The 21,430-nt window shown below is 38.3% G+C and overlaps 3 protein-coding genes and 1 pseudogene across 6 annotated transcripts; 2 read left to right on the top strand and 2 right to left on the bottom strand.

Annotated features, from left to right (window-relative positions):
- On the top strand, positions 1-697 carry LOC132162097 (putative phytosulfokines 6). Its single transcript, XM_059572346.2, has 3 exons — positions 1-131; positions 249-301; positions 416-697. The coding sequence occupies exons 1-3, from the start codon at positions 32-34 to the stop codon at positions 533-535; spliced, it is 273 nt and encodes a 90-aa protein (XP_059428329.2). The 5' UTR covers positions 1-31; the 3' UTR covers positions 536-697.
- Positions 698-3,985: 3,288 nt separating this feature from the next.
- Positions 3,986-12,683, bottom strand: LOC132191372 (pre-mRNA cleavage complex 2 Pcf11-like protein). 2 transcript variants are annotated; one of them, XM_059606340.2, is made up of 6 exons: positions 11,881-12,682; positions 9,463-9,564; positions 8,816-9,079; positions 8,103-8,555; positions 4,910-6,913; positions 3,986-4,574 (listed from the first exon to the last, which is right to left on the bottom strand). In XM_059606340.2, exons 1-6 carry the CDS (start codon positions 12,250-12,252, stop codon positions 4,560-4,562), a joined length of 3,210 nt encoding a protein of 1,069 aa, XP_059462323.2. In that variant the 5' UTR covers positions 12,253-12,682; the 3' UTR covers positions 3,986-4,559. The 2 variants fall into 2 exon arrangements, with proteins under 2 accessions (XP_059462323.2, XP_088367247.1); XM_088511121.1 differs by having other exon boundaries at positions 3,986-6,913; positions 11,881-12,683.
- LOC132192331 (ribosome production factor 2 homolog) lies at positions 12,455-15,960 on the top strand (annotated as a pseudogene). The gene is made up of 5 exons (XR_015909331.1): positions 12,455-12,551; positions 14,520-14,602; positions 14,701-15,112; positions 15,199-15,441; positions 15,531-15,960. The product of XR_015909331.1 is annotated as a ribosome production factor 2 homolog (transcript).
- Positions 15,961-16,184: 224 nt separating this feature from the next.
- On the bottom strand, positions 16,185-19,603 carry HSFA3 (heat shock transcription factor A3). 2 transcript variants are annotated; one of them, XM_059607630.2, is made up of 3 exons: positions 18,285-19,603; positions 16,810-17,380; positions 16,185-16,644 (listed from the first exon to the last, which is right to left on the bottom strand). In XM_059607630.2, the coding sequence occupies exons 1-3, from the start codon at positions 18,843-18,845 to the stop codon at positions 16,355-16,357; spliced, it is 1,422 nt and encodes a 473-aa protein (XP_059463613.2). In that variant the 5' UTR covers positions 18,846-19,603; the 3' UTR covers positions 16,185-16,354. The 2 variants fall into 2 exon arrangements, with proteins under 2 accessions (XP_059463613.2, XP_059463612.2); XM_059607629.2 differs by having other exon boundaries at positions 16,185-17,380.
- Positions 19,604-21,430: the final 1,827 nt, after the last annotated feature.

Raw genomic sequence — 21,430 nt, 5'->3', positions numbered from 1 at the left:
AACCTCTGCGATAAACACTAGTAGTGAAGCAATGAAGCCACAAAAATTTCATACAGCAGTCATCTTTCTTTTCTTTGTTTTTCTTCTTTGTTCTTTCCTCGCATCTGCTCGTCTCCTATCACCAAAACAAGGTAAGCTATAGCTAGAGGCTAGAGTTTCTTCGATCTCTTACGTTTTCCTCTCTATGAATTGTACCTTCGTATACATTTAATTTGGTGAGATTTTTGAGCTTTGGAAATTGTTTACAGGGATCACTTATGCTGCTAATTCATTCACAGATCACTCGGAAGAATTTTCGAATGTAAAATTCCTAATACCCCCCCCCCCCCTCTCTCTCTCTCTCTCTCTCTCTCTAGATCTCTCTCTTCTCTCTTTTCCCTGTTAATAATTGGGTGGTGTATTTGTTAATTTACAGCTGATGGGATTAGAGGAGTGTCATGGAGATGACGGAGAATGTTTGAAGGGAAGGATGATGGTGGAGGCTCACTTGGATTACATTTATACCCAGCACGTTAAGCCTAAAAAGGCTCCGTAAATGAAATATAATATATATATATCTATATATATATATATATATATATATATGCACTACAGCTTCATTAAAGAAGCTGGGTTTGGATATATAAGAAACTAATCCCATGTAACTATTTACATCATAGTACTTATAATATGAGACAAGAAAGTCCGTATTTTATTCTCTGTGTTTCTAAATGTTTAATTAGACTACATTTGCGTGATTGGGAGAAGATTGTAATTACAAATAAGCTGTTCTCTTTGCAATTTTAAGAGATGACAAAGTACCATTTTCCAATTATTAATGTATTGACGACCAACTTATCACAATCTTAACAAAAAAAAAAATTATCATTATCTCAATTGATCACGATAATGCATCCATGCCTTGGATTTAGAGAATTGCACGTACAAATTATAGGGAATAATTTTGGTAAATTTCTAATAATTTATTTATATATATATAATTACTGTATAAATTTCTTGATACATTCTGCTGCCGAACCACCCTTTTTGAAGCATGTGAATTCTCTCGACATGACGCACTGACATGCTCCAATTATTGGGCTCTCATTCCCAAGCTCTCACGGAAGTGGAGCACTTTCAACAGTGAAAGATCAACTTCAGCCTCCTGTTTTCAATTAGAAATTATCTCCACATTTTGATTTTTTCCCGACAAAAGAATCTTTTGTTGTCCCAAAGGAGAAAATAATTACGTACTTTAGAATGGCGTTTTCTCCATTCGTTTCTCACCCGATCTATCGTTCATGGGTGAGACCTTGAGAGGAAAGAGGTATTAGAGTATAAATCTAGCTTGAGTTTGAACTTTTGTTCTATAATTTATTTTTATTTTAATCAAATATTCAATATTAGAACTTACTTATTGAAATATAGTTTGAGACTATATATAAGACTCTAAGAGAAAGTATTAATGTATTAATTAAATAATTAAATTCAGCTAATCCAACTTTTTCTCTCCAAAAAACCAAAAACTTAATAATCTATGAAAACCAGATGGCCGTGGGAGGAGGGAAGCATCTCTATGCCTCACTCCTCCTCCCTTTCCCCTTCTACTTCCTCTCCCCCCACCCCACCCACACCACCCTTTTTTTTTTTACCCCCCTTTCCTTTGGTTATCCATCCAAAAGGATTCTCTTCCCCTCAAAATCGCAACCTCAGTCCTTCCACCTTTGCATTGTCGCCACCTTTGCTCGGCCGCGACATCTCATTCCTTTAGATTTGCTTTGAAAATTTTATCTGGTTTTTTTGAGTTAGATATGTCATCCTCAGTCAACACCTCCTCCCAACGCGCTCCACTACTATCATCTTTGGCTTCTCTACTCTTGGTTGCCACTTCTTGCACCCTTGTCACAGCCTCACACGCTTTCACCTCGCCATCTCTGCTATTATTGATTATTGGGTTTTATGTTTTTTCCTTGGTTTTTCTGTTTCTATTGTTATTTCCTACACGTGTTCACGTAAGGTTGAAGGGTATTTTGAGGGTCATGCCTCTATTTGCGTGTTATGCCAATGCCTACGCCTTGTTTAACAGCCTTAAATGACGGTCACTTTTTTGGTATTCGTGCCAAGAATCTATAGATTGTGTCATCTATTTGATGCATTCTCTACTAATTTATGTTTACTCTATTTGTTTTAAGGCTTATTGTTGGGTTGTCCAACCCTTCTTTGTTGTTCTTGGAATCTTGGTTGTAGTTCTTCTTTGATGTGTGTATATATAATATATATATATATATATATATATATATATATATATATTTTCAAAAAAAAAAAAAAAATTGGGGGGCCATTTGGGGGTGAGAGGCCAAGCCACCCCCTTTGTGCCAAGGGGGTGGCCGAAACCACCTCCAATGGGGTGGCCGAGCCACCCTAGTACCCACTGGGGTGGTTTTGGTGACCCCCTTCGCACCAAGGGGAGGCCGGGCCACCGCCACCCCCAATTTTTTTCTTTCTTTTTTTATTTTTTTTATTTTTATTTTTTTAAATAAGAAATTAATTACATGACACGTGTTGATGTTTGATTGGTGTTGACTTTCGTTAAGTTTTGGACAGAATTTTAACAGATGTACTATTTTCGTCTTTATAAAAATCACAGGTACCTCATATGATACAAATCAAACCCTAGGGGGCAAAAAATAAAGAGTCCAAACCCTACGAGGGTTTTTAGTATTTAACCCAAAAAATTATATATATATATATATATATATATTTTCCCTTGTGTTGGAAGGCCATGGCCTACATTGGCCACCCCAACTTTGTCACTGAACTGAAGCCTCACCAAACATGGATTCTCTCAATTCTATGGTTTAGAATATGATGTCATATTACTTAAAATTTTAAATGAAATGACATCATGTCCATGTCATTTAAAATTCTCTCCACTTCACATTGGTATATCAAAAGTGGCATCAATGGCAAACAACCCGTAACTTCTTCGGATTATACTATAGGAGATAGAAATGAGTAGAGATTTACGGTAGCTTAGGGTCATCCCAGCGTCTGCCATAGCCAATATTTTAAAATTATTATTTTTTAATACATGTCTGACACGCGGCAGCCTTTTTGGCTGCCGCATAGCAGCACTCGATAGAAATAGATTAGTAGATTTAAAGGTCTACTAAAACAGATTGATAAGGATTTCATTAAGTTAACAGATTTAAATGTGGGACCCATCAATTGATCTTCAAACAAACCTAATAGCTTCTGCAGTCAATCTGATGGGAGTTTTTCCCAGCACTTTCATCGGTGTGGTAAACACGTCATCAAGTCTGCCCAAAAGACTTCAACACTGGACACTAGCCAAGAGTTCATTGGGTAAGTGAAACTAAACAAGAAAACACCCTCTTTTCCAACCGCAGGATGTGTTTGAAATGGGTTAATATTCCTTGTTATTAAGCACCCCAATTTCTGAAACTTGAGCAGCTTAAAAGAGGGAAATTGCAGGACACACCTGCACGGCCCCACCTGTTTAAGACATATGGGTCTCTCTTAGATCCTGAATTGCATGGTATAAGTTGACCCTACAACTCCCACTCTCAAGACTTCAGAAAATTTTACAAAAATTCGTGTAGCCAATAACATGGATCCTCATCTGTAACTCGGGAAGAAACAAATAGCAGAGTGACCAAACATTCTGGAAATCCAAGGATGCAAATAGATATTCCTTAATGTACATAGTAACTTACATGTTTGATTGGCCAGCTACTTTATCGACAAAAAAACCTTGAAAAAACCTCAGAGGAGGATCATGCATACCTAGAATTTACATCTATAAGGAAATGATAACACAGGCATTGAATTTTTCAAGTTTTTCCTCCTTTTGTAAGGAATTCCTTCAACCTAAGAACCAAAAAAGGGAAAATGCAAAGACCAACATCCAAGAGATAAGAAAGTAAAGAGTAACCGAACACCCATTTAAGATGCCAATTAAGAAGTTTGCGCTCAAAATCGAATATGAAAAATAACATAATATCTATTTTACTTGCCGAAATAACAACATAATCCATTATTTTCCCATGAGATAAGAAACAATATAATTCAAGAAACAAAGCTCAAAATCACACCTGAAAAGAAAAGGAAAAGAGACAAGTTTCATTACTATTTAAATGATACAGAGACCTTCTCCCATTAATGAAATTGAATGGACATGGGTCGAAATGATTTCCTTGTGTTGCTACCATCAGATGCTGGTATCAAGTGAAGAGCCACCCGCTTGAGCAAAATCAGATACAGAAAAATAAAGGAATAACACATCAACCACGTTAGTGAAGAAAGTTCAGGTGCAATGCACTATCTGGCAATTATATCTATTTCTTTCAAACTATGAATTAAATCAAAAAGAAATGACAAAAAAAAAAAATGAGAGCAGGAACAACAATTCATCAGCACTCAGCACCATTTTGAGGCACAACAAAATTACCATGCAAGGATCATGCATGTTTAAGCTATGTATATTACACCAGGATTCCCACTGTCAGCTTCTCTACAAATAGAATCTGCCTTAGAGAGTCTCTAACGCCTCAAAGTGTTTATACATCCTTTTCCTGTCAAAAGATGAGAACTACAATCAATCAAACATCAGAATGAACCATTCATTGGAAAGTTCAAACAGTAGTCATGGGAAGCACAAAATGGAGTGACTGAGAGAACCAACAAGATATTTTGACCATTTTACATAAAGAGGATCAGGCCCACCATTTGCACTGGTCTGAAGTGAAAAGATCAAACTATCAATCCGTCACATCCTTCGACCAATTAGAAACAAAATAAAAGGGAGACAACAATGGGTCTGATCCTTCACAATGTCAGCACATGATATCTTGGATGTTATACTTGATGACATCCTTTCAGTCCATCCTTATTGAACACTGAGCCTTACCATTTTGATACCTCTAGCCAGTCCCAAGTCATGAATTGAACTTTCTGACATACAATTTGCATGCACAACAGGACCCTTGGCAGCACTGTCATTTGAAGTTCCTATCTCATCATCCCTAGATGGGATAGTCACGTAGGCTGCCCCTTTGAACATCCACTCACCCCTTTCTTGACTGTAAAAATCTTCAAAAACCTCCCCACACAAAATACATGCACATTGACTCTCATCTGCAGGAACCATCGGCTCACTCTTGACCATTGTCTTACTAGACTCGTCAGCCACACCAGCAGACACAACCCCAGATGTAAGTCCTGGCTTCCCAGCAACCCAGTCACTTGAGTTTGCATACCATCTCCTTGATCCACTAATTAAACCAATAGGTTCAGGTTTTCTAAGAGCATGCCACTCCAAGTGTCTATCAAGATGCTCTTGAAGCTGAAGTCGAAGACCACAAACACTGCACTGATGTGGAAGGTCATCAAATAGTGCGCTGATCACAGATGGATGAAATTCTCGGATGACATCTGGCTTAAACTTGAAACCTATGAGGTTTTCTATTTCCACTGCGGCAGATTGAGGTAACGCAACAGAGCTTTCATTGGAAGGTACTGGAAAAGATACCTCATCCCTAGTAATTGAAACAGGGGTGTCTGAGTAATCGGGTACCGAAGAAACTGATACAGAGCTAGTGGTAGTAATGCCCAGGCTCTTGTTTTGCGATTTATTCGGGGTATGAGTTGGCACAGGAGTTGGTGGCTCAGTCTTTGATGCTGATATCAAACCCTTTGCAACTAATGAGCTCAAAAGGTTTGAAATTGGATTTGAGGCATCCTTCATGGCACTTGAGGTTTGTGTGGATGCACTACCTGCAAGAGATGAAGGTGGTGGACCAGGTGGCAGAGGTGGTTCTACCTTTCCTTGAGATAGATTTGCCGGAGCTGGTGAGTTATTATGGGAAGAACTTAATGAAGTTGTAGACACAATACTGGGCCCTGAGGATGTAAACTGCGTCGGCGGAGGCCCACTTGGCAGGGGAGGCTGAATACCTGACTGTGATGGAACTTGCCCCATGCCCTGGACACTCAGATTAGGTAGGCTAGCTGTAATTGAATTGTTAGATAAAATTCCACTCTTCATAACAGCAGCCAACAAACTAGATGTACTTGATTGTCCTGAAGATTCTGCAGGAAGAGTATCTGAATGGTCTGATGCAGAATTCCCCATTGTTGAGGGAGTTACAAAATTTGAGACAGGAGGCAGGATAGACTTTAGAATCTCACCAGATGGTTGAGCCTGTGCAGAGTCAGTTTGTGGCAGATCATGGTGCCTTGGCTGAAAAGAAGGCACTGAAGGAGATGAAGCTCGTACACCCCGAGGCTGTAACTTTTGCAAGAGTCCCAGCTGAATGATAGGAGGCTCGAGAGGTGAGGATTCCTGAGTATATTGGTTGAGGGGCCCTACATTCAACCGCCCCAAAAATTGTGAAGACTTTAAATCAGGCCGAGGCAGTGACTGAGTCTGTGGATGGTCCTGCTCAGTCAAACTTTGTGATTGATGATGGGAAGGTTGCACTGTTAACGAAGGTGACGAAGGATACTGGCGCATGGGTGACTGTGCAGATGGTGATGCTGCTCCCAGAGACTGAAACCGTTGCTGCCCTACAGATCCAGAGGACCCCGATACAGCAGTTGTTACACCCCCCAAACCTGATGCTCCAGTATGTGATGGCCGCATCGGCAGTCGACCTCCCATCCTTGATAGTGAAGAAGCTACACTTGCCGATGACCCACTGAGAGTGGTGGCATAGGCTTCTGAATGGCTTGAATTACGGATCACCCCATCAATGGAATGTGATTCTTGCAATGGCCAAGATGATGACATCCGGTGCCCAAAAGGAGTTAACTCTTTCTGGTCGTTGTATAGCAAATTGCCGGAAGCTTCCTTATTGACCTTTGACCCAACATCAGCTAAACTATGTGGTTTTCGAAGGTGGTATTCGAACCCCTGCACATGGCAAATTATTAGTCATAACTCACGTCATAGATGGTTCCAAGTTTGGCATCTTTGTAGAGAACAACATATGTCAAAATTTTATAACTGACAGATCTTTCTTCCTCTGCCAAGATAGCTAGACAGGGACTTGGGTCAGCCCTAATTGGTGATATGACTATGGCTGTGAAGTACTTGTACAAATCCTTGAGGGCGGAAGACAAAAGAAGGTTAACAAATATAAGGTCAGATTCCCATTACATTATATCCTCACTCCAAGATGAGGGGTCCAATCACGTAGACATTAGATATGGTTTCTGAAAGTTCCTGCCCCTTTTTCAGTTATGACCCATGGCTTCAAACAGAAATCAAAAGATTCAAATCATGGCACATACTTCTATTGAAACTTTTTCCTTAAAAAAAAATTTCTTTCAAACAGCAACTTATAAACTTGGATCATTTTTTTTTTGATAAGTAACTTATAAACTTGGATCATGGCATTTGAAATATGTTTTTAACAAGGCTACACGGTGTGCCGTGGTTATATACAACAAAAGTAATAACTTGAGCAAAAGTATTAAAATACTCAAGAATCCACAGAGTTGCCCACACATAAATAAGCAAATGATGCACCAGCCTTCACTAAAGATGCAGTTTGCACATGGAACAGGTCATTCACCTATGGTCAGTTGACCCCAGATAAAGTTGTCGTCCTCGACATCCAAGGTATTTGAGAAAAAATAAAAACAAACATAGAAGTCAATACGAGTTCCACTTAATATTTTAAGTGAAAACCCAAGCATCAAAATTATAGTGCATGCAATCAAATAATAGCCAAGTGGCAGATAATGTTTTAAAAAATAAAAATAAAATGAAGTAACAGATTGTACCCTCAACAGAAAATACTCTACACACAAGTGCTGTTAAGGGGTATTAATCTGAAAAAAAATAATAATAATAAAATAAAGGGTTCTGCTAGCAAGCTGATACTATAAAAGGATTCAAAGAAGGAATTCTTTGCAAAGAAACTGCAAATAAAATATTTGCATCCAACTAATAAGAGTAAATTATTGCTTTTAAGTTTTTACTTTTTCCCTTCTTTTTTTTTTTTGGTTTCCTTTTGACCTGAGATCACTTCTCAAATAAAAGCATCAATAAGCTGAATCAAAACTCATTTTTCAAAGTCCCAATCTTCCTAACTCACCAACTTTTCTGAATCATCAGTAGTCCAATGATCTTTGCTTGAGTCATTAGAGACATTGGATGCATGCTGATCCGTTAATCTGGAGTTCATATCATCCCACATGAACTCCTCTTCCTCAGAATTCTTCCAGCTACTAGACATCGCACTGCCACTCCTATTTGCAATACTCTGTGTTGGCTTTAGATGTGCATCAGCATATGCAGGTTTGGGTGCTCGGTAATTTGGAAATCCATGTTTGATATTGAAACCATTCTTTTGGCTAGATATTGTCTCTGCAACACTGCCTCCAGTTCCATACGAAGGTTTGTCATGTCCTTGCTCAATTCTCCCACCAGTTCTTCCAGCTCCCGAGCCTGAATTCCTTGAAAGATCAGAACCATATTCATAGTCTCCATATGGAGAACCAATATTCTTCTCATGAACAGATTCACTAGGTGCCTCTCTAATAGGACGCTGAAATTACAACAACAAAAAAACCTTATAACATCAAAATGTGACCCTTAAATTTCAGATGCAGCAGGCAATACTCAAAATAAACAATATCTAGCATAACATCAATACAGCAGGTGAAGGCTAGATATATAGGTCCTTTAACACCTTCCCCTCAACAATTGAACATTGCGTTACAGTGACTAAATCCATGCATAGGAAAATCTTGGAAGCATTACAATAATCAACTCAAAAGTTTAAACTTAAAACATGATTGCACATACCTTGCTGGACTGCTGAAGGCGCTGCTGCCTTTCTAAATACTTAGGATTAACATGAATGCTATGCGGTGGGCGTTGAGACTGAGAATCTGGTTTAGCTGTTGTTGTAGCTGCCGAAGATGAACCATTGATGATGGGAGTGAAGCCAAGTTCTTTCTCAATCATCTGAAGTGCCTGAAGAGGGAAGACTCCTTTCCAAGTTCCAAAAAGATGCCGCATACTTGAATGAACAGAAGGGTCTACTTGCCTATATGCCTTGCAGAAAACCTAGAAGTGCATAAAACAATCGGCAACTACCAAGTAATAAATACTAAAAGATCAAGCATAAAATCTTGCATCTGAAAGACAAAACTGTTTATTATTGGATGGGAGGCGGGCCATAATTAATGGATGAATGCATTAAAAAAGCAAGGACAGCTATAACTCTTTTCCTGTAAATATACAATTCACATTGATAAAGTCCAGCACTGAAATTTCACAACATAAAAATTGTCAAAAATTCTTTGTTTCTTTTTTCACAAGTGCCTAAATACATTAGTAAACATAGTACACAAAAAGCATTCATTATGATAAGCATAATACCTAAACACTCATGTTTTAAACCAGAAAGACCTCCATTGAGAGAGGTTACACAAAAATAAATATCTAACCTCATGTAGTCTAGCAGCAAAGTATTTTATGTAATCCCCACCAATATTCTTTACGATACTGTCTAAAAGATAGAGCGACGGCAACTTTTGCTCATTAGGAACCTGCAAGTTTAAACTTATGATTAGTTATAATATACTGAAATTTTCTTCAAACAAATAAGAGACTAAAATAACTGTGGGCCTAAAGCCCAGCCCCCCCCCCCCCCCAAAAAAAAAAAAAAGAAGGAAAGAAGCTTGAAACCTCTGACTATTTGAATCCATTAAAGCCAAGTGAAAACTAGATCAACAAACAACACAGAGCAGATATACCACACCCTCATACCCATTGTTCCCCAAGGCCACCAGGGCAGCTAAAATGGAAATTCTCAACACTTATATATCAATAAAATTAGACATAGAGTTTACGAGGTTTGACAATGAGGTCATTAAGAGCAACTAAACGAACACCAAACCCCTCAAATTTCTCCAAAAACCAGGATCACAAATTGCTACCCTTACTAGACACCAATTTAAGTGCAATGATTTCCCAAAACCAAATCTTGTGAAATATCCCAACTATATAGCCTGTCCATACAGATCTACCATGTCAACAATTTTTTGATAAATAAACGAAATATCATTAAAAACGTAAGGCACCCCGATGTTCACAGGGAGTATACAAGAGAAGCAACATAGGAATTAGTAGCAAAAAGAACAAGAAACTTGAGCTCCTTTTACTTAGAAAATAATTCTTATCCCTCCTGCTAAAGCAATTTTTCAGTCTCACTTTTACTTGGAACTAACTTCATCTGAGATGTGTTTTGATGCTTTCTCCTTCATTCTGTACTTAACAAAGAATTAGGCATCCCATTTTAGTTTCCTAATCATAAGGGACTTCCAGCTCCTTTGTGTAATATTAAAAAGTACCCCTACAACCCATCTTTTGCCACTCCCACATAATGTGGTATCTAAAGCAACATCCCCACAGCAGACTCTGTACTTGAACATATAGTTTAAGCTGCAGCATGGGTTTTCTCACCTTTTTTTTTTTTTGTTGGGGGGGAGAAGGATGGTAGAAACTCAAAAGAAGGAATTAAATTTAAGAACGTTATAAGATGTTGACTTCTGTACTAATTCACCAAATGCAAAGCAATTGGTTTACTTCATCACTTATCATGAGAACTAGTATATCTTAGGCTTGACCATGACTGCTGCAAGTAGATTCAACATTGCCTCAATCTTTGAATTAACAGGATAAAATATTATATGAAATGCCCATCAACTCAAGTAGATCTTCATCAAAAGAATGACAATGTCTTATTTTATCGTTTTTACACCACTATCCTTATTTACCTTAACAAAATTGCTGTAGATCAAAGAACTAATGCTAACCCAAGAGTGATGTATAACTGAGCATAATTGCATCTGTGACAAATTAAATCTCTCTCAGGGTACATAACATCATAATTCAATAGAACGACTAAATCCATTGGGTATATAGTTCCATAATCAGGACAAGGAACACAACCAACATTTAAGTAAAACCAAGACCTAAAATATTATAAAATTGCTGGTCAGCTGCTTTGTTCCATTGCCGTGGAGGAATACTGCAACATTCTTGGATAAAGGAATCATAAAATAAAATGACAAAATGCTACGTAGCATTACGTGCAAAACTCATACAAGGACGGAAAAAACGATTTGGTCCCAAACCAGGTACAAGTCATATTCAACAATAACCATGTTTGCGCAGAATGTTGGCCCTATTTGTATGCACTTTTATTGAAAAGGTTCCTGTAAAGCTGCTCATTATACACACTAATCTGATGCACGTATCAGATGCCCCAACATGAGGCCATTAATTTAACAGAGCCAGCACATTACACAACAGGTGGAATTGAAGAAAATTATATGGATACAACTTGCAATGCCCTTTACACAGTTAATTGCAGCCCAAAGCTTCACTGAAACAACGAAACCATACACCACTCTCATCTCTTTCACTCCTTATAACTGATAAATACACGTAATATGGATGACCACCATTAATATTACCTAGCGCACTGGATAGAAAGCTTAGAAATTCACATCAACACCATTCATATAAATAAATAAATGAAAAAAGCTGCGAGACAGATTAAATTGTTTCGTAGAGCACCCACGGCTCTGTGAGCAACATAAACATTCCACATGGCACATCCAAGACAAGCACTTTCTCCACGACGCACTGGGCTATTACTTCAAAACGATAAGCATTCCATTAAACCCAACTTGCCCTTACAATATATTTATCTCTTCTTTTCACTAAAACAGTATTCTACCTATATATATTACTATGAAGTTTTTCTCTTCTCGTTCTATCCCAAAATTCCTTACAATTCAATTCAAACAACAAATTGGCGCCATAACCAAAAGAATGGTAAAAAAACTTGGGTTCACCTCGAGAATGTTGGCACAGACAGTGGCGGCAATCGCCTTCGCTGCAACGAGGTTCTCACCGGCGATTATAGTCAAGTTAGTGATAATCGGCTTTGAATTGAACGTGAGCTCAGCTAGCGCGGTCTGATATTGGGTCACTAGCTCCTGATGCTGCGGCGGCTGTGGCTGATATCCCCCCCGGTCACTACTCTCCGAATCCCTATCGCTCGCTCGGAACCTCACCGGATGCACAACCACTGGTCTCACAAAAGGCCGGCCGATCGGGTTCGGGTTCGGACCACGGTCGAGCTCTTCGGTTAATCGCGGCTTCTTCAAGCCCGGTTCTCTCGATCTATCGAAGGATCTACGTGAGCTCTCCATTTCCATTACCATACGATACAAAAGTCAGAACCCTAACCCTAATCCTAATCCTAATCCCCTATTTATATCATCATTACAAAATACCAAAAAACAATTTCAACATCCAATAAATTTCTTGCTCCCAACAAGGAGTCAAAACATTGATTGAAAAAACCTAGCGCTAAATTGTACAAAGCCAGAACAAGAAACAAAACAAAAAACCTAATTCCGATACATGCACAGGAATTTGTGGAAGAAATTAATTGATTGGAGATTGGGATTAGGGCAAGGGTTTGATAGGGAAGATGAGAAACGGTTAGAGAGAGAGCAGAGTAAGATAAGAGAGACTGAAAAGCTCGGCTGGGAGTAGGAGCTGAAGTTCATGAATCGAGGAAAAGAGGGGCAAGCGGGCACTCTCTTTTTTTTATTGTAATAATTGGCGAGGTGGTATATGTAGCTTTCGATGTCTGGGACCGTCAAAGAGGCGAAAGAGATGGGTTGTGGGCTCGTTCAGTTGTATGTAGAACAAGTTTAGACGTGGGCTGGTTCGGTTGTTTAACCACTGTGGGCTGCTATCATTGACAGCTGCCCTCTTTTAGACCCTTGGGACCTTTTACGGCGGAGGGTCGTTCTAGTAGCCAGCTATCGTAACGACATTCTTGAGCCTTATCTGAATTGTTTGGATAACTAGTCTTTTCGACTTCCCAACTAACTAAGTCGCCCTTTGAAGACAATATTATGCCTAATTTTATAACGATTTTGAAATTATTTATCTGTTTTTAAAGTTAACTTGTGGTTTGTAAAAATAAAAAATAAATAAAGAGTTAACTTGTGGCTATGTTTGTTAACCTTTTTTTATTCTCTCTTTTCTTTTCTTTTTTCAAAATAAAAATATTAATAAATAACCTAAAACGCCAAACACTTAAAATTTATTTCACATTTATGTCACATTCGAACACTTTTTCAAACAAAAAACACAATTTAAAAAAATATTAATAGACAGAGCCACAATTTCCTTAAATCATTATCAAACAGTTCATAAATATACACCCCGCCAAAAAAATGCTTCTCAACTCTGAGTCCGTTTAAATTTGCAATTTCAAAATGTGTGATTTTAAAAATAAATTTTTTAAAATACTATTAAGATTTTAATAAAATCGCAGTTTAACCTTTAAAATTACAATTTAATCTTAAAATTATGTGTTGTTAAAAACACACCTTAACTGCAATTTGAAAATATAGATTTTTCTACATTTTTAAATCATAATTTTTCAAAAACAAACTTCTAAATGGTATATTTTTCTATGATTTTGTTTAATATCGCACTTTTAGTTTGTGAAATCATAGTGCCAAATATGCTCACCTATATTACATCAAAACACCTTTTTGAACCAAAACTACAAACTTAGAGAGAGAGAGAGAGAGAGAGATAAATTATATTTTTCCATATCCCGTCCATCTCCTATGTGGGTCTTACAAATTCATAAGTAGATTTGAAAAAAATATAGATGAAAAATAGATGGGAGATTGAGAAATTGCAAGTCTCAAACCAAAAAAAAAAAAAACTATTTAACCTACAATGCATACAAAACAAATTTCTATAGTTAGTTTTCTTAAACAGTTGGTCAAACTAAATCTATTGTTTGGTACTCACAGGCTTAATATTAAAAGGGAGGGAATAAGGAAGATTAAGCACCCATGTTATGTATGATATAAGTTTACTCTATTTACTAAATCTTCTGTTTGTTTTAAAAAGTTGAATCTTAGAAATAACTAAATAAAACATAAACTCGATTTAATTGATAAAAATATATGAATTCACAAGCAATTTAGCAAAGTAAGAGATTCCATTCCCTTCTTCTATTAGTTGAACACATATGCTTGTCCAAAGTCGAAAAATTTAAAATAAATTGGAGTTTGTTGCTATTATAATAATTATCACGAGGTAGCTTAATCGGTTAGGACCATGCTTAATGAAGTGGAGGTCACTAGTTCGAATCTCCCTCGGATCTTTAAATCAATATAATTAAAAAAAAAAAAAAAATCAAAACAAGTTAATGGGTAGTAGGACCACCCCATCGCTAGTTTTTTTTTTTTTTTTTTTAAAGCGACATGATTCAAATTAAGTCATTTATTTCGAATGGATGAAATTGGAGAGCCTCAATCCAATTTATGGCCCACGCGAAGGCCCAACTCACTCGCCTAAGCCCATACAATTCTGGACCATCACTAAACCCCAAGTGGCCACCATCGTAAACTGCTACTAAGCAAAGCTCTGCCTTGCTTGCTTTCCGTGGAAGCCATCAAGCCAATCCTGTTTGAAGTAAGAACGCCGAGGACAGGAAAGGCCAGAAGGGCGCTTGAGAAACGAGCACCCAAACTTGTGAGCTCCCCAATTCTCTACGGAAAACCCCATGAAAATCAAGCTTTTGTACATTCCATTGAAAGTAACAATTTTGATTTCTCTGTTTCTTTGTTCAGGTCGAGACGGGGAAGAAGACGCTGATACTTCATGGTACAAAGACGAGCGGCGTACTGAATGCCGTGCTGACGGAAATCTACCACATGAAGAAGGGCAGCGCCGTCAAGTTTAGCCGCAAGAACGAGAATATCAAGCCCTTTGACTCTTTGAGAGACCTCTTTGCAGTTTGGTTCTCACTCAAAGAAGCGGTCTGATAATCTTGTTATAGGGAGAGCTTACGACCGCCACATATATGATCTTGTGGAGGTTGGGGTTGAAAATTTCAAGCCGATGGAGTCATTCAAATATGATAAGAAATTAGCTCCACAGATTGGCTCAAAATCTTTGATTGCTTTTATTGGAGAAGGATTTGAGAATGTAGAAGAGTTGAAACATTTGAAGGAAGTTTTGCTTGATCTGTTGCGGGGAGAGGTGCATTTCTGCAGCCCTTTGCAATTTGTGCATCTATATGTTATGACTAGTATATTAATAAAAAGCATGGGTTTTGATGCGTGCAGGTTATAGAGAATTTAAATCTTGTGGGGGTAGACCGTGCCTATATATGTACAGCCATATCTTCAAATAGGGTGTTTCTTTCTCACTGTGGTCTGCGGCTAAAAAAGTCTGGCACAAAAGTACCGAGGATGGAACTGGAAGAAGTTGGTCCCTCCATGGATTTTGTAGTTCGCCGGCATCGTCTTCCTGATGACAGCCTTCAGAAAGAAGCCATGAAAACAACCAGGGAAAAGCCTAAGACGAAGGCTGACTAAAATACTCCCTTAAACCTTCCCAATTTATTTTTCTACGAGGAGAGAAGTAACATGTCAGGACTGTGTTCTGTTTTTTGCAGGTGAAAAATGTTAGCAAGGATGCAATAGAAGGCAAGATCGGGAAGATATATATGCCAGATCAGAAGGTAAGGGGAATGTTTATTCATTTAGCAGTTATTGCATCAACTATGGAGTACTTAGCTAGGTCAGCTTTGAAAGGATATCATCTATGTCAGATATCTCATCCATAGCCTACAAATTACATTTCACCTGAAAGCCACATTCTCGTTCTCCTTTCTGATCTCATGTGGAAGGATTTAATTACTTTGTGGGTGATAGCTTTGCTCCACCCTTGGCCATATGAGCAACTCTGATATTTCTAGAGTTATCTCATTGTATGTAAAATCTGCCTTAGTTTTATTCAGTTGTTATTCTCCAACTGTTCACTAGAATTTGGCGGTTGTTTGTTATACCATTGATATTGGAGTAATAATATAAGAAAGACTAGAGTCTTTTTAGAGTCATCCCAAATCTGATGTGGTATTTAAAATCATTATTAAATTTGATATGATTATTATTAAGTTTTGATATGTTGGTAATTTTAAATGCCACATCACATTTAAGATGACTCTAATTTTCCTTATATTACAATACCCAGCAATACTCATGCAACTTATAAGATAAAATAATCCACTCAAAGAAAGAACTAGCTGGAAAAATTAAACAATTAAATAGCATAATAGAAATGTAAAATTTAATTGAATGGAAGCTGAAAATCAAGAAAAAAATTGACACTGCAATTAATTGAATATATTTGCAAATAAATTGTCCAAAAGTTGATCTGTTCAACTAAAAATAATAATTCAGATCCACAAGGGCAGCAAGTGCAGAAGCAAATGAAGCCTTATGGATCCCTATTTTCTGATATATCATCTTTGGGTTCATCAGTAGTCCACTGATCGATGCCTGAACCTTCGGCCACTTGCAGAGAACTTAAATCCCAGATATCTGATAATCCACCAGTCACTCCCAACTCTGGAACTTCATAGTTTATTGGAATACCCCACAACTCGCTGCTAGAGCTAGGCATAGTGGTACTCGCATCAAAACCCATGCTCCATATATCCTCTTGTTTAATGATGTTTTCAATCCCCGGAGATAACTCAGAAAAAGCCTTCTCCTTCGATATTTCTTCTGCGAAAGAGACAAAAAACATGGGATTAACCTCCTCTTCTTCTTGCAGGCTCATGAAATTATTTCCTTTCAGATCTTCAGTCCCCAGCCCTGATGACCCTTCATCTGATGGAAGTGGTATGCTTTCAGCACCCAAGCCAATGGGTTCTATCATAGTAACCATACCTTGTGAGAAATAATCCTCAGATTGTTCAACAGGAACTGGATATACTTCCGGGGCTGCAGAAGGTATAATGAGTTGTCTGCAATCTGGTTGGTATTTCACAAGCTGCTCTTCCATGGAAGAATCTGATTTACCCATTTCATGTTGATGCTGCTTGACAAACTTCCTCTTCACTCGTGGAGAACCTATTTCTCTCTGTTCCTTCTTCTGCTGAAGCCGGGCTAAGAATGCTGGGTTCTGCAACAACTTTGCCACGAAAGAAACCATCTGATTCTGTCTCTGCTCTGCAGACTGAAGCCTCTGGTTCACTGATTCCATATGGTGAAAGGTACCCCGCTGCTGTTGCTGCAATTCAGCAACCTCCTGCATCATCATACTCTTATCCTTCCTCAGCCTCTCTATCTCACCTTCCAGAGCAGGCCTCCCTGCTTCCGTAGATGGCCCAACATATATCCCAATCTGTTGGGAATGAGGTGATTTGCGCCTCTGAATGTTCTTCAACAGATGTCTCTTCCCTCGCTGGAAAGATTCATTGGCAAACTCCCACCTATCAGTATCAATCTTGCGGAACCCCTGAATACAGCAACCAGAGTGATTTTCAAAATGAATAGGCAAGACTAAAAAGTTCAGAAAACAAAATACAGATATGATGATTATCATCATAAATAGTTCTTTTTATATATATAAGTATCATCAAAAATAGTTCATCACACAACACAATCTGAAGCCGTAGATTTTCATGCGTAGAAGAAGCCGAATTCCCTATATAATCTGTAAAATCATAAAACCAACTTCTCTAACCGCAAAACCAGGGGTCAGATTATAACATGCAGTTTCTTGACTAACTAGGACAAAAACAGATGTTTCAATGAACCTGAAACTCTACCTGCAGAAGATGAACTCCCCACTCCGCTACAATTGACCCCAAGATGAGGGAAAAAGGGAGATTCGAACTAGTGACTTTCGCCTCATTAGGCGTGGTCCAAGCTGATTGAGCTACCCTTGGTTTACATGATCTTGAGAAAGTAAACCTCAAGATAACTTTGTCTCATATAGTTCCACTAGTACACATAAACTTGAAACAGCGAACAAATCAATATCGCAAAAGCACAAGAACACCACATTTCCATCTTTTTACCAGCACAAAGCACACATACCATATTTAAATGCAAGACTATATACATAAAGAAATTATTTACATCCCAATATCTCGAACAAAGCTCAGAAATCCCACATATAATACATTGCGATCATCTACAAGTTTGACCCAGCTACATCTACAGAGATCAATTTTTTTAAAACCCAATTACAGAATAAACATCAAATAAAAAAATTAAAACTAAAATACACCAAAAGAAGCGAGAGAAAATTACAACCACAAAAAAGAACAAAACAAAAACAATACACAAAACAAAGAAAAAAGATGTTACATACAGATCACACCAGCCATAACAGGCGGTGTTACAGCAATACCCACATAAGTATTAAGCTGGCGGACAAAACTGGAGAAATTGTTGTGCTTGAAATTCCGTGGCAGGACGAGTCTCCCAAAGTCCACAGTGTCCCACACGACGAAGCTCTCTCCAGTGGGTCCCCACGATATGATCGGGTCAAGCGCCGGGTCGTCCACCAGGTCGAACGTCTTCGACAGAAACGGCGGTATCGGATTGTCCTGCAAGCACCCGAGCGGCTGAGGTACGCCGACACTCTCGGAGTCTCCTCCACCTCCTGTACTATTCACCGATACGGTTCTCGCTGTTTCGGCGAAAGCCGGTGATGGGTTTATGGTTGAGAAGGCTTCGAGGTCCACTAGAGGAGGAGAGCCCGAGAAACTAGCCGCGGTGTCCATTAAGAAAGACCCGGGCGAGAACGGTTGCGACGTTGTTTCGGGTTGTATCGGAGAGAGCCGGATCCCGATTGTCTCAGAGTTCAACTCGGATGAACTGGACGACGACCTTTCGACGACCGGAGCTTTACCCTTCGACCCCGTAGAAGTCATGGGTGGAGATTTTGGAAAGTGTTTGTCTTCTGGACTCATCGGTGTTATAGCAGATTGAGAGAGAGAGAGAGAGAGTGGGTTTGTTTGTGCGTTAATGTACGAGAAATGGTGCGGTGGGCGAGAGAAATGGGCAAATGAGGGTTGTAGAGGGGTTTATAAGGGGGACTGGGGGGTTTATGCCGACATGGAGTTCGATAAAAATCTTGAAAGAGATTCAAGGCGGTTGAGGAGGTTCGCCTCTGGTCAGACTTCGTCTTCTAATCCGACAGCCAGGGTTGTGTCGTTGTTGGTGCCGACCCATTGATTTTTTTAAGTTTGGGTTTGGGACAAGTTGAGCCAGAGAGAGCGCCGACCTTATGGGGTGTTCAGGGGTTTCCTGGCAGTTACCCTCGTTGAAGGGTGAGAGAGACAGAGAGAAGAGAGGTTGTTCGTGTGGTTCTGATTGGATAGGGGAACAGGTGGGGCCCTGTCTCGCGCTAGATATTTTTGTCTGTCCGGGCCGGTTTTACTGTTGGTTTGCTTGTGGACGAAGGTAAATCGCTGGCCAATGGGAGGAAGAAGTGGAGTTGCATTTTGGATTTGGGAGTCTCACTGTTGCCACGTCACGTCAATATTACATCGATTATCGAGCAAAAGAAAAAGAAAAAGAAAAAGGCGGTCGTAGACAGGCACCGATCACACAGATCTCGGGCCCAGCAGATGACACGGTGACAAATCTGAAAGCATTATTTTTAGAGAGCCCCTACTTAATTTGAATGCCATATCTTTTATTACGGATCCAAATCTCTTGAAATTTTTGTGAATATTTTAGATTCTAAAATTTTAAATTTAGGTCATTTATTTTTATTCAATAATTATTTTTTTGTCACGTGTCTTATTGTTAATAAAATAATAATAAAATTTTAATAATATTAATAATTATTATTATTTTATTATTTTATTAGTAGTGAAACACGTGACTGAATAATGACTATTAGATAAAAATAAATGGCTTTGATCTAAAATTTTAAAAACTAAAATTTTCATAAGAATTTCAGTAGATCCGAATCCCTTTATTACAAGACTTTCATAAATTGATTTTCGTGTCATTTATCATATCAATGGTTAAGAAAATAATTTATTTATTAAATTTTATTACTTAATTGTTTTCACCATTAAAATACTAACAGTGCTTCCTCCCATTGAGAGAATGGTTTTCAAATCCCAGGTGGGGGGACCGCTAGTTCCGCCAGGAGATCAGTCCTGCCATACGTGACGCCACACAATACACAAAAGATTTGGTTCCCTTTTCAGCCTTTAATTTGTAAGCCAACTTCCAAATGAATTGATTTGTCTTGTTCCAACATACCCAATCTCACGCTCGCAGCCACCGAGCCACGCAGTCCTCTTATTTTCTTTTCTTTTCTTTTTTTAAAGAAAAAAAAAATCACAAAATATGAGTGAGCAACCCAATAAAAACCCCGGAAAAATTAAAATAGTACCAAAAGATCTAAAAGCTATTAAGAATAGGCCAAATAATTGGTTCGACTTATCTAAAATAGCATATACTGCAACAACATGCAATCTTGAGGAGCACTGATGTTGGTTAAACCAAAGCCACAGAAGACAAGCGCCACTGTGGCGTCTAGTGAGAGAAAAAAGAGGGTATCATTTATACAAATTCAATAGGGGGAAAGAGCGAGAAAGTCAAGGATTCACCATCTAATCCTTAACAATATTATATTATATTTTCACCATCTAATCCTTGCTATGCCGGGTGACGGGTCGCACCACCGATCTCTCAACATTATTAATAGGAGACAGGGACCCGGACCCCTGCCAAAAGTTTCCAAATCTTCAAAGATTACACAGTAACTAGTCGAATATACAGAATATTTTATTAGATTGGATTCATAGGTCGGTTCACTAAGAGAGCTTCTTTCACCTTCGTGAATCAGCTGTAGAGTCTAGACTCTAGACGAAGACGAATTTTACAAAAAGATGTTGGTGTTAGTGTGATTCACATATCACATTTGGGTCTTAACGTAATAATTATAGACATTTGTTTAAAATAATAAGATATTAGATGGATCTTATGTATTAATTAATTAATTTAAACTTTAAGATTTTGGCAGTACGCTATTTGCAATTTAACACCGACATTTATATTAAGAATGAAATTGGCAAAACATACCATCTGATGATTCTGATCTGGCCATGTCCAACAACAGTAATGGTCTCCCGCAAAAGGTTACTATAGTACGAAAAAAAGATTCCAGCCAGCCATAAGCCCAAAACGTTGCTCGGTGCGGACCGAAGTTTGATGCTACTCTATAACACAAGTTCTCAGCGCACTAGTCTAACAAAACGATATCAAATTATAGAACTCTCAATGTCGGGCTTCCAATTATTGGTGCCATCCCTATCGATAAGATTTTGCTTTAAATCAAACTGTTAACAAGAGCAATATCTTTTATACTCCTATATAATTTATAAAAATACAAATTTGCCCTTAAGAAATTAAAAGGAAAAAAAAAAGAAGGTTGCAAGTCTGGTGACCCACCGCCAACTTGTTATGGGTCATCCAATGTTTAGTTATTTTAAAAAAATAAAATAAAAAAACAAAGGTGTTTTGGACATGGACC

Source organism: Corylus avellana, chromosome 10 (genome assembly GCF_965113065.1).
Source record: "Corylus avellana chromosome 10, dhCorAvel1.hap1.2, whole genome shotgun sequence".
NCBI lineage: Eukaryota > Viridiplantae > Streptophyta > Magnoliopsida > Fagales > Betulaceae > Corylus > Corylus avellana.
This window is presented reverse-complemented; position numbering and strand designations above follow the sequence as displayed.